Source organism: Sander lucioperca, chromosome 11, assembly GCF_008315115.2.
Source record: "Sander lucioperca isolate FBNREF2018 chromosome 11, SLUC_FBN_1.2, whole genome shotgun sequence".
NCBI classification, from domain to species: domain Eukaryota; kingdom Metazoa; phylum Chordata; class Actinopteri; order Perciformes; family Percidae; genus Sander; species Sander lucioperca.
The window spans coordinates 35904148-35916560 of NC_050183.1; the positions used below are offsets into that span (position 1 = coordinate 35904148).

Consider the following 12413-nt stretch of genomic DNA (forward strand, 5'->3'; position numbering starts at 1 on the left):
CAATGACCTATCTTAACTTACCTATTGGAGGTAAATGCCTAACCTTCCACCAACCATCTCGCAAATATCAGATTACCATCTAGACACGACCCAAACCTTTGCATAAACGTCTGTATAAAACCGACTTGCGATAAGTCACATACTCACAGAGGTGAGGTTTTGCAAAAACCAGCAGTGGAGTAGCTAGTACGAACCATGGAGAGGCGTCTTTTGTGCATTATGTCTGTTGCCTTGCTGCTACCTTTTTCACAGCAGACATTTTGACTTGTCATAATTCCATCAAGTAAGCTTGGTTTTGAATACACCTGTGCTTCTCCTACTATGACATGTCAACATGTCTGCCGTGAAAAAGGTCTATAGAGGACTGCTGGATGTAATTGTTTTGTAACGGAGTTCTCAAACTCTACAACTAACAACAATCTCTTTTCTCAGTTTAATGTCCGCTCTACTCACATTTCTATGACTATGACTATGACACACACGATAGAATTTGTACAATCCATTTGAAACAATCTTTTAACCTAATCTTACTTGATGTAACCTAATCTCACTTTACTTCTACTTAACATTTTTATTTAAGTCTTACTGTAGCTAGGTTTCTTTATACACTTATTGACTTGCTCTTTTCTTACTCTTATTTTATCTTGAATTTGACTGTGAGCAACTGCAACTAAATAATTTCCCTGAGGGGATCAATAAAGTATTCTGATTCACACACACACAAGGTTTTCCAATTAGGAAATTATTTTAATAAAGATGAAATCATAGCATCTCTTAAAGCTGAATATCTAATCTTCAATGATTACAAGGAGAAAAGAAGCAGATATTATAAATACCCCCCACAGCCCGTACCATGTAGCTCGATTACATGCTAGTAAGAAACATCATTCTGATCATTTCATCTCAGACCTATGTTGTATAAAAATCACCAGGTAAAATGAGTAGATGGTCATTTCCACCTATAGATCATCTATCAGTACATATAAAAATAAGTCTCATAAGCAAAATAAATAGATGCACCTGAAGACAGTGTGACAGGGATTTCGTCCTTCATTTTATGCTATGTTCAAGTGCTCTTCAAAACAAATATTAACCAAGTATGACATCAACATACAAAGCAGAGAAAACTTGGCGCTGAAAAGTAAACGATACACTTCATCTGGCTCGTACATTCATTCTGGAGACGACAGCCCCTTTCATGAACACATGCACGCAACGTTTCTTATTGCACAGTGGTGACATCACAGTTTCTCTCCGCAAATGTTAAAAGGAGTTTGGTCTTTGGATTGTCCCTCTATCTCTTCCCTACATTGTCTAAACTCCATTCTTCACCAGCTCATGAACGCCGTTCTCGTCGATCATCAGGGTTGGATGAAACTCTCGTCCCTTCACCAGCTCTTCGAGACCCTTAACGTAGTAAACGACACCGTCAGGACATTCATCAGGACATTGTTAGTGGGTGGATTACAGATTATTTCAAGTCGACAACGGGAGCAGAAGAACATCTGGAATTGTCGTTTGAATACAATAGGCCTCGCCTCCTTACCTCTCCCCCGTAGGACACCAGTGGAGAGATCTCACATTTGATTGGCAGGTCTGTGCCGTCCTTCAGGCTGCGTTGGAGAAGGAACGAATTCAGGGAGGATCAGAGGGAGAAAAAAAAAAATTAAACCGAATGAGCGATTGTCTCATAAAAAGACACAGGGACTGTAGTTTGCGAGAAGCAGCTGTTCATCCTTGACACAGCTGTTCTGCGGCTTGTGATTAGAGTTCAAAGGCAGAGAATTAGAGCTTCATCATTCCCAAACATGACCAGTGATTAGCCCTCTGATCCGTAACAGACTTCTCTAGAAGAAAACAGATGAATGGCAGGTAATGTGGTTGTATATCCTCCCAAGTGCTTCTGAAAGAAGCTGGGGGAACTTGCCACCACATTCCCATCACTCAACTTGTTTATTTCTAGGTAATCATTACAGACAACAATCACTAATCACACATCAGGTGTTTTCTGAGCAGCTGCCCACACAGCCGTATCATTAGAAAGATGGAGAAGCTGAATGATTGAGGGGAAAAGCACACCTTTTAAGAGCCCGAATAACATTCACGGATGCCATGAATGTTATTGAAGCACATGCTCATGTATCATTATGTCTTGAAAGAAAGAAAAAAAAAGAAAAAAAAGCAGGTGGATTTAAACTCAAAGGCTGGTGCGCAAGCAATGAACGGCTCGGCTTGTTGTAACTATTTTACACAGAAATCAACAGGTTACTCATCTATTGCAGAGTTGTCACTGTTTGCCAGAAAGTGTGACCGGTGCCCATTACCCAGCATGCAATACAATATGAATATTAGTAGCAACCATCTGAGGGGAAAATGATCTGTCAGCAGGTCATTACGACTGTACGTCATCTGACCAGGACGCTAAGAGCACTGCGTCTTCAGGCGTCTAAACTGATCCTCGCTGTCATTTCCTTCATCACAACTGACTGTAAAAGAGACAGAAAAGTGGCTGCCGCCTGGCATGTGTACGCTCAGATTGCTCTTTTCAGTGGTAATGAAGGAAAGGGGATCAGAAGTAATGTTATATAGTGTTAACACGTCCGCGCGAGCGGGAAAGAAAGCCAAAACCCCATCACCATGCACTCGGTACTGCAGGGGGATAATAATTACTTTCTGTTGTCATCATCTGTGACACTGCCTGCTGCTCCGTCTCTGGAAACATTGCACAGGACACACAGGAGCAAGACCAAGCATGAGAGAAGGGGAAGTGAGAGTGTGATGCTAAAAGAATATTATGTCTATAACACAAACAAACAAAAAAGCCAATGCATATAGTTTGTACACAAAGTGTAGGGGAGGTGGGATAACCACAAAGAAGCCATTTCTGTGTTCATGCCAAACATAATGTGTGTGTGTGTGTGTGTGTGTGTGTTCTGTGTCTTGTGAGGTGACATGGCATGACATGCATGATGCTGTGTGTTAGCCAGCTGGCTGTGGTCACCTGGGTATGGCGGGCACATGTCTGCCGTTCTCATCGATAAAGTGGGCCCCGGCGTTGAGCACCCAACGGTGATGGAGGGACATGAGGGCGTGTCTGGCTGTGGTGGGCGTGTCCTTTGCGTCCTGACTGTCTGCGTTTTTCAGCGGGGAGAACTCGTCCTCCCGCAGCACCTCGTACACAACAAATGTCCTGTTGGACACACACAGCAGCACATCAGCACACAGGCAAACGCTGCGAAGGGTGGACAATGGTAACTAGTCTTGGTACGACAAGCTATTATACAATACCGAGCCTTCGGAAATGGAAAACTAGACACTGCATTACAAGATGGCAGCCCATTCATTCCTATGAAAGTTGCACACTGGGCACATGCGGCTTAAACGTTTTTTCTGAATTTGGTCCTGCATTTTTGGTCCTGTATCATTTTACAGTCATTCGTGACACTCTGAAAACAGTGTCCTTTCATTTACAGCCTTTCTTTTTGTAATAGGAAAAAAAAAAAAACGTCTTACTGGGCCAGTGTGCTTCATGTGATCCTACAATATCGAGTGTGTCTACTACGCCAAAATCACCTCACAGACCAGCGCTGTTGCTGGGGGCTTAATCCAAAATAATCAGATAATGGGGCCAAGTGCCTGAGTCAAAAATGATGCATTACATAGTAAAAGCAAATGGAATTATCATTATCGACATTATCAACACTTGGCAGATGAACAGCAACCGTACATAATATATGGAACATGTGGCCACACAGCAGACTATTAGATCGGCCAAACAGTACTGAGAAAGAACAGAAATTAAAATAAAAATCCGGTTGCAAAGTGAGTCAGCCCATCTGGATTCTGCTAAAGCTGCCAGTCTGCCAATCCGGGCACAACTGTAATCCACCTCCTCAGCAACACAGAAAACCAATTCTCCTCCTTTTTACTTTGAAGACAACGAATAAACCTCGAAGGAAGCTGGAAATGTCTGCAGTGTTTTTCCATTAGTCAGTCAGTCATTACAGGAATCCTTTCATTAGATGTATAGTTCTAATAGTAGTGACGTGACTCAAAGCTGATGTAATGCAGCACGGGAGGAGGTGAAATGAGTGAACAGCTCATAAACCTCCATCCTCCTGCAGAGAGCTTGGCAGGTTCAGTCTGCTGGACCAGACCTTGGAGCAATGGCAGGTCTGGGGCTGGTGGATAGGGATCGGGACAGGGGGGAAAAAAGGGGGTTGGTTTATGCATGGAAGGACAGATCAAGGACCAGTCAAACCCAGAGCCCAAAGGCCTGCCAGAAGAACATAATGCAATCCAGCCACCTCTCAAAAGGAGCATAAGATATTCATTGTATTCTGAGTACTTTAAGGCCTTTTAGCTTGAGGTGAGAGGCTGTCACACACTATGTGCCCTCTATGGAAAAAAACACACTGTAACTCACTTGGCGAACTGGAAGATGTCAAAGACGAACTTTTCCATTTTAATCCCATTTGGTTTGTCTGGTTTGATTAGTTGACCCTCCGCATTCACATATGGGATCTTCTTCTGGGCCACGTGGTGCTGCAGCTTTGGCTCGTACTTCCTGATGTATAAACAGAGAAAATAAGCTGGTTCATTGCAGCACATTTACTGTATAATGGTGTGGAGCTGCTGTTCTTGCAACAAGAAACCACAACTACTGAAAAACTAATGAATTCATTTTGACAGAGAAGAGCACAAACTGCATGAAAGCCAAAAGAAGTGTGTGTATGTTCACTGGGTATTAGTCTTACTGTACTACGTCTCTGAGGAAGGAAAAGCTGAAGAAGTGATTGGCCACGTTTCCTGCGTTGAACATCAGTCGGCCGTCAGCGCTGCGCTTCTCAGCTGTTGCCAGGGTGATCTCGCTGTACTCCACCACCTGATAACGCCCATCCACCTTGCAGACCACACCCACAGCCTCTGTCGGATTGGTTTTCTCCACCACCTGGAAACGATGACACAAGAAGACTTTTTTTGGCAAATTGCTGACCTGAACACTGTATAACTGAGCTATTAACACATTAGATCCACATGTCAGTCAATTTAATGGTGCAATATGCTGGAGATTAGCAGATAAAGCTCTACCAAGCATGTATTGTATACATAACAAAATACACAACAAAATGAGACAAAAACATTCCCTGATGTTCCCCCTTTCATCACATCTTCTGTAACAGTGGCAGAGATGATGAGAACAAAATAGCTGCTGCTCGAGCAAAACACCAAACAGCCACAGATGGCTGACATAGTTTCAAACTGGCATAACCGCTCACAAATAACAAATTCCCTAAAATGGGACTTGTGAAATTGCTCTTTGAAAAAAAAAATGTAGAGCAGAGGTAGGAGTAAAAATTAACCAACAGTTTAGGTAAGTTTAACATATAACTAAGACTTACAGATCAGATTTTCTTAAGTGTATTCCACTTTATACAGCCAGCAAGTTAGAGTCTGCACTGAATGAAAAAAAAACCTCTCCCCATCTGCTTCTTCCTAATGACAGAGTGGAGACCTGATGAGGGTTGGTGAACGGGGTGGAGTGAGGGGTAGGGGCGGTGGTGGTGAAGCCACATCAACTGTAGTGGAGCTTAGTAATTTATGATGGGAGGGTGGGACTCTGTTCTGATCTGATCCTTCCATCTCCCTCCACCGCATAACTCATAATGTCAAACAGGAGCGGAGCTCTGGAAGTTCCACACAGTTAAATATTCAAATCTATTCTGTTAGCTGGAAAATACACATAGTATGATTAAAAAAAAAAAAAATGATTTCACTGTGGCACTGCTAATAAAGTTCCTAGACACAGTCAGTCTCAGTAAGGTAACAAGAACAACATCTAACAAACATGACCTCATTTATATGTGATTTTGAAGAAGTGAAAGCAAAACTGTGATCGAATGAACTGAGAAGACACGACAACGTGTATTTGATGAAGTTGCTATGGCATGAAACATTTTTTCTAAATCTAATTAGGGAGGACCTGGCAGCAATAGTTAGTCACAAATGTATGAATAACTCTAAGATCACATCCTATTTCCCAGGCAGGAGATCTTGGACCTCAGTCCCACCATTACTCGACAATTTAAGCATCAGTCACCGAAATTTGGTTCTCACATCGGTGGCAACAGGAGTCCCAGCTGACTTTGAGGGATCTGCTGTTTCAGTTGTTTTATGTTTTTAGTGTTTTTGTGTTTGTATGTACTGTATGTATGGTTGTACTGCTGCCTGTCTTGGTCAGGACACTCTTGAAAGAGATTTTTAATCTCAAAGAGTCTCTTCCTGGTTAAATAAAAGGTAAAATAAATAAATAAAAAAAATATATATATATAAATATATATATATATATATATATATATATATATTTTATTATTGTCTCATCTCTTCTGTTTGCTTTTTTCCAATTGTGCCCTAGGAACAACAGATGTACATTTGGATATTAGCTATCTATATAATGTAATGTGTTTGTTTTTTTATTGTCTTTCTTGATTAATAAATAAATATGTAAGAGCGGTCAAGTCACTGTAACAGCATCTTCTTCCTAAGCGCATGTCAAACTGATGGACCTGTTCTGTGAGCACATCCAACTATTTATTCCATGTACTGATACAGATACGTGGGCTGTACTAATGCTTATTACTAGCCAAACAAAAATAAAAGGATTATGAAACAAAAGAAAAAAAAGTTATAATGAATCATGAATATGGTTTATCCACTAGTGGAAAAAAAAAGTTAAACTGTTGTACCCTATAAAGCTTTTTCCCTTCACAAAATAAAAATACACTCTGTCCAAAGAAACCGTTTCGGAAAAAGTGGCGTCTCCACATCACACTCTCATGTTATCTGAGACTAATGATGAAAAGTAAAAGGATGATTCTGGGTTTAACCCTCAAATTTCCTAGAAAGCTGTAATGGATTTAATGCTCAAGAAGACTTCAGGATGAGAGATGAGAGAATGAGTGGCCTATATCGCCACTCAGTGGTGAGTTGTGGAAGGTGCAGCTGTCTACAAACTGATGGTTAAACAATTGTGACAACAAACTGACCACACCTATAAGTACAACACACTCGACATCCGTCACCCTTTAGGATCTCTTGGAATAAAAAATAAATAAAAAGGCTGACTGGTGGCCAGTTAGCTCAGTTGGTAGAGTAGGCACACATATATAGAGGTTTATTCCTCGATGCAGAAGGTCCAGAGTTTGAGTCCGACCTGTGACGATTTTCCTGCACGTCTTCCCCCTCTCTCTCCCCTTTCTTGTCTGAGCTGTCCTATGATTAAAAGGCAGAAATGCCCATAAAAATCTTTTAAAAATTAAAATTTAAAAAAAGGCTGACTGATCGGACTGGATCACATTTAGGCTTGATTTATGGCTTGACGGTATGGCGGACATGGTTTGTTCTCTTGTAGCAATCTTGCGGTCTTATTACACACCTAAATATTTGTATAACTAATATGGAGCTTTCTTCACCCTATTCATTAGGTAATGATGTATGCATGCATCCTAACAATGTTATCATTACTTCCTGGTCTGATAAAAGGTGGGTTTACTGAGCTTATCAGTGTTGCAGGTGCACAATAGTGAGGGATCGTTGTATCAATCAACTTTATGACAGGAATATATAAGCTTCACCTGCTGCTGCGTCAACCTTTGTTAATTTTTCTTCTCTTAAAATGTAGCATCGGACATAAGAGACATGCATTGTAATGCCTGGGTAGAACAAAATTAAAGACCATAAATATCCTATAAAAAAAATGAAATAAAAAGGTGACACTTTAAGCAACATCATGATTCAGGTGTTGTGATCAAGACGGCTGATTGTTTAAAAGTAACACAACATTAAGAGCTTTAAAATTTTAAAAAGGCAGACTACAATCTTTGATAATAATAATAATAATAATAATAATAATAATAATAATAATAATAATAATGATCATACCTAGTTAGCATATTAAGACATATTTGAAATGTGCTTAGAAAGCGCTGCAGAGACCCTGAAGCATAAAAAAAGACAGGAATAGACAAAAAGAGTAGGAGGTGTGGCCAACCTTAGCTCCACAGTCCGCTCCCTTCTTCACACAGAAACCAATAAAAGAGGGGTCTGCCACTTTGACCAGGATGTTATCCACACAGTACACATGGACATTTTCAATCCCCCTCCGCTCCATGTCATCCATGATGCCCTGGCTCCCCAGAGCTCTATAAAGACCACCGTTCCCATCTGAAATACAGACACAGAGAACACTCGTTTGAAACACACAAATTCCACAAAACAACACTGTGAATGGAGCCAAAAGTCACAAATCCCGAGTGGGCTTACCAGGGGCCATGGAGAGCTTTCCTTTGTTCTCCAGGATGATCTTGCCTTGGTAGTCCATGGCTGGTAGCATGCCCTGCTGGAAGAAGATGATGTTGTTCTTGTCCAAGCCAAAATAGTTATGTCGTGAGAAGTAGTCCTTGGTGGACTCCATTGTCCTTCCGCTGGTCATGATGTACCTGAAGGCAACACAGAAGGCTTGAGTACCGATTCATGCATTATTTGTTTTCCCTCTCCATTTTAAATCATTTATACAACAAGTGTGAAACCGGTAGCTGAGGGAAGAGGGGATACATGCTTAGAAGTAAATACAAATTATCTTTAAAAATCTTTTTAAATGCTGTAGAAAATGTCTTCAGTGCCTGTTCATAAAAACGACACAACAAAGCTGACGTCTCCCCAAACCAGAGACATACAGAGTTTAAGTATATGGCGGACAATCAAACTGTAACAACTTCCTTACAGAATCAGAACTGCTGAGAATTATTGAATTATGCCATTTCTGACATAATCTTCAGTGACTGTTAATCCCCCACCTACAGTGTCATGTAGACTTTGTGCACTCCACCGCTTATATCCATCTTTAAAATTTCAAACTGTCCTTTGATCTGCTCCACAGGGAACTAATCCTTTTCCAGTAATACAACTTCCTTGACTTGTTTTCCTTTGAGGCAATGATTTGACCCAGTTAATCATGAGCCAAACACAACTACAACAAATGGTTGTCGTTCTCATTACAAATAGAGACATTTGGTAGCTTAGATCCTTTTTTTTTTTTTTTCTTCAAATAAAACAGCAACTCAACTGACAGGCACGCTAACTAAAATGTCTCAGTCATCTCTTTTCTAAACAACCTCCCAACGCCAAACATTATATCTTACCAGGGAATACAGCACTTGATTTTGTGCTTCTGCTCAGCCAGCTGTTGTAGCTTCAATATGCGCTCGCCCTGGATCTGAAAGAGGGTTTTGTGAGACGGCAGTCCCACGTCGTACATGCCTTTGGGGTAAGAGACCCCCAGTCTGGTTCCCTGGCCCCCAGCCAGCAGCAGGACCGCCACATTACTCTGAGAGATGCAGTGTAGACCTGAAGGAGCACACAGCAGAACAGTTCCTCATAAATAGTTAGCAAGAATATTTGTCTTATAAAGTGTATTCAAGATGGTGAAACACATGTAGGCGTACATGTTGATACACAATCTCGATACACCAGCCAATTTCAAATCTCTAATAACGGTCATAGTGCATTCTTATTGCCTTTGTAAGGCAGCTTATAGAAATAATAATAAACTTAACCAAAACAACGCTGAGAAAAATTTACTAATAAAATATATTAAACCATCCCAACATTTTATGACTTGCCCTACAGGACTTTGCTGACATAATATATACGCCCTAAACTGTAATCTAATAACTCTACACGAGTCTTTGATTGCTTTATTATGGTTCAATGGTTTATAATGGTTACATTTTATCTTACAGTAACTGCTGCTACGCGCCTTATGCATAACTTTTTGTTCTTACGAGGGCCAAGAGACAAGGTTTATACCAGCCGACTGGGCGGGCCTGACACTAGACTTTGATTACTCTCCCAAATGTACATACAGTGCACACACGCACGGTCCTGACAGAGCAGAGTGACCTCATAAATGAGGGTCAAACAGCAACTCTATTTACGTCAGACACAAATCAAGACCAGATGTTCTCTGCTGCCCGCCTCCACTGTCATCAACCCCCAGCGGGAAAAAAACTCAACAGACTCGCTAAATGGTCAGACCCCCACTGCAAGGGAGATTGCGCAAAGTCTAATGAACAACCAACTTACTCATATTTCAAATCTACGCAGGAGACTGCAACTGGGAGTAGTTTGTACGTTTATACAACCACACAGCGAGCAAAAGGGGAATGTCTGATGCTACACAATGTGGACTTCTTGATAAGCTGTAAGGTTTTATTAAACACTGAAATGAAAACGCCCACTTCACCATCTCAACATCAAAGCATCTGGTTTACCATGTGATGTTTTAATCCCCTTCAGTCTGACACCAGGAAATATTTCCTCTCCCTCACCTGTGGTGCACTGCTTTGGAAAGTAGCTTAACAACATGACTTAATTGCTAAGTGTCTCTCTGGAGGATTATTGTTCCTGTAGTAACTAGGCAATGTCTTACAAGTCTAATATGTTCACTCCTACTATATGTATATGCTTGAGCCACTGTTGCCTGAGGAAGACCCGGTAGGGTCGAAACGTTGCAGCACAATACACGTATGAGAGTATCAGCAGAGTGCGGGCATCTCACTCTTTTCAGTTGTATCCAGCCACTTTTTTGCTCTGCACCTCACCAGTGGGGATGTGCACATTACCACTACTGCTCTACACTCCTACTATATGACATTGTAATAAATAAATAAATAAATAAATAAATGATACATAAATAGCATGTACACACATCAAATACAGGTGTAAACATTTGAGGGTTAAGGCAGAAGCTCCATGAATACAAGTTGTGGGGGCAGAAACCGTTTTGATGAAGCTTACCTGCTACCTCCCAGTCTTTAAGACTCTCCTTGTCCCTAGTCACGCTCCCAAGCACCTCCCGGGGCACCGGCTCCATGCGGCTGTCCATCTTTTCCTGTTTGCTGCAGGACGTCTCCATGGCCTTCTTGAAAAACCCGTTGATCTCCTGAAAGTCCATCCCCTGCAGGTCAAGGGTCAACTCGGCCTGCTCTTCAGGGCTCAGCTCTTTCCAAAACTGCAGGAGGTGAGACTGGCCGGCTTCGGCCAACCTCTTGGCGAGTCCGCTGGCGTTAGGGTCCATGATGAACAGTGCTTTTGATTAACTCTGCCACACTGAAAACGCATATAAAAACAAAAAATGGATGAATGCTTACTTTTGAGCAGGACGATACCGAGGTCACGTAATAGAGTTTACATTCTACAATACACACATATTTTTTTTTTTATTAAATCTGATTGTGTTTAGGCCAAAAAATACACAAGTTTACTCATAATGAAAGTAATTCCGACCAGAGTAACCTGGCACCTGACCATAATGTAGGAGAGACGTAACATTTTGTTTGTTGATTGCCAGCAAAAACTTTTTTAGGTGGGTAGAGTTCTCCTGGGGACTCATGACCTCAGTATTTCTACAATCCTTCTGGCTGGTAAAACTAGTACACCAGTGACAAAGCCTTGGTAACGTTCACTGGAATGTTTACCCTCTTTGTTTGAACCTACCCACAATGAGCAGTTTGCTGAACAAGGAAATAATCACACCACTACTGGAAGGGAACCCTCAGCATTTGAATGGGATGCTGAAGGATACAGCAACATACGTCAAAACATTTGCTACTTACAGTATTCATAATCACGTTACTTTCAAACTTTGTTTCCAGGATGTTGAAGTTGAGGCTATTCTTACCAAAACACAGCAGGTGTGCCTCTTCACTCGTAGCAGAGGACATTTAGTATAAACATGGTTTGATGAAATAGGTTGCTGTTACTATGCTGTGCGCTTCACAATACGTGTGTTGCTATGCAAACTAGATTAATCAATTAGTAGAGTGAGCCGCTGTCTTCAGCAGGAGCAGCACGCGAGTGACAGCGGCACCGGACCCGAGCTGATACTAGCAGGCAGCTAACAGGCTAACGTTAACTGTGGAGCTAACAGTAAGCATAGCTCGATGAAAACATAAAAGACAATATGACTGAAATATTAAACTCTTACCTCTCACAAGTGCTCCTCTTGGGTTTAAGACCATTAATGCCAACCGTTGTGTGGCTTCTTGTATTCGTTAGGTCGCCTTCGGTCGCCTCCCACCCGGACTACACCTCCTGCTACGTCAAGTTTGACGTGGCACAAGCGCCGGCGACGTGTGCGTGCGGCCAGCAGCAGTGCTGCCTTCATGTGATCCTCGTAAATGTATTTATCATCACATCAGAAAGAACTGTGTCCGTCCACACATCATGGATGTATTATAAGACCGCATACCAAGGAATTCTGGAAAGATTTGCTGCTTGTCAGAGAAGCTAAATGTCAATATACAGAGGTGGAAAGTAACTTAGTACATTCACTCAAGAACGGTATACTATCA

At 41.5% G+C, this 12413-nt stretch overlaps 1 protein-coding gene across 5 annotated transcripts; it reads right to left on the reverse strand.

Moving 5' to 3' along the window:
- Positions 1-720: 720 nt before the first annotated feature.
- uap1 (UDP-N-acetylglucosamine pyrophosphorylase 1) lies at positions 721-12192 on the reverse strand. Of its 5 annotated transcripts, none has more exons than XR_004898853.1 (11): positions 10858-11137; positions 9201-9405; positions 8323-8498; positions 8051-8223; positions 4758-4951; positions 4427-4567; positions 3002-3190; positions 2671-2712; positions 1547-1613; positions 1208-1407; positions 721-1177 (listed from the first exon to the last, which is right to left on the reverse strand). XR_004898853.1 is itself a non-coding variant. In XM_031318140.2 (11 exons), the coding sequence occupies exons 2-11, from the start codon at positions 11135-11137 to the stop codon at positions 1315-1317; spliced, it is 1560 nt and encodes a 519-aa protein (XP_031174000.1). In that variant the 5' UTR covers positions 11138-11169; positions 12047-12192; the 3' UTR covers positions 721-1314. The 5 variants fall into 5 exon arrangements, 3 of the variants coding, with proteins under 3 accessions (XP_031174000.1, XP_031174001.1, XP_031174002.1); XM_031318140.2 differs by adding an exon at positions 12047-12192 and having other exon boundaries at positions 721-1407; positions 10858-11169; XR_004898854.1 differs by lacking the exons at positions 1547-1613; positions 2671-2712 and adding an exon at positions 12047-12192 and having other exon boundaries at positions 10858-11169.
- Between the last annotated feature and the right edge of the window lie 221 nt (positions 12193-12413).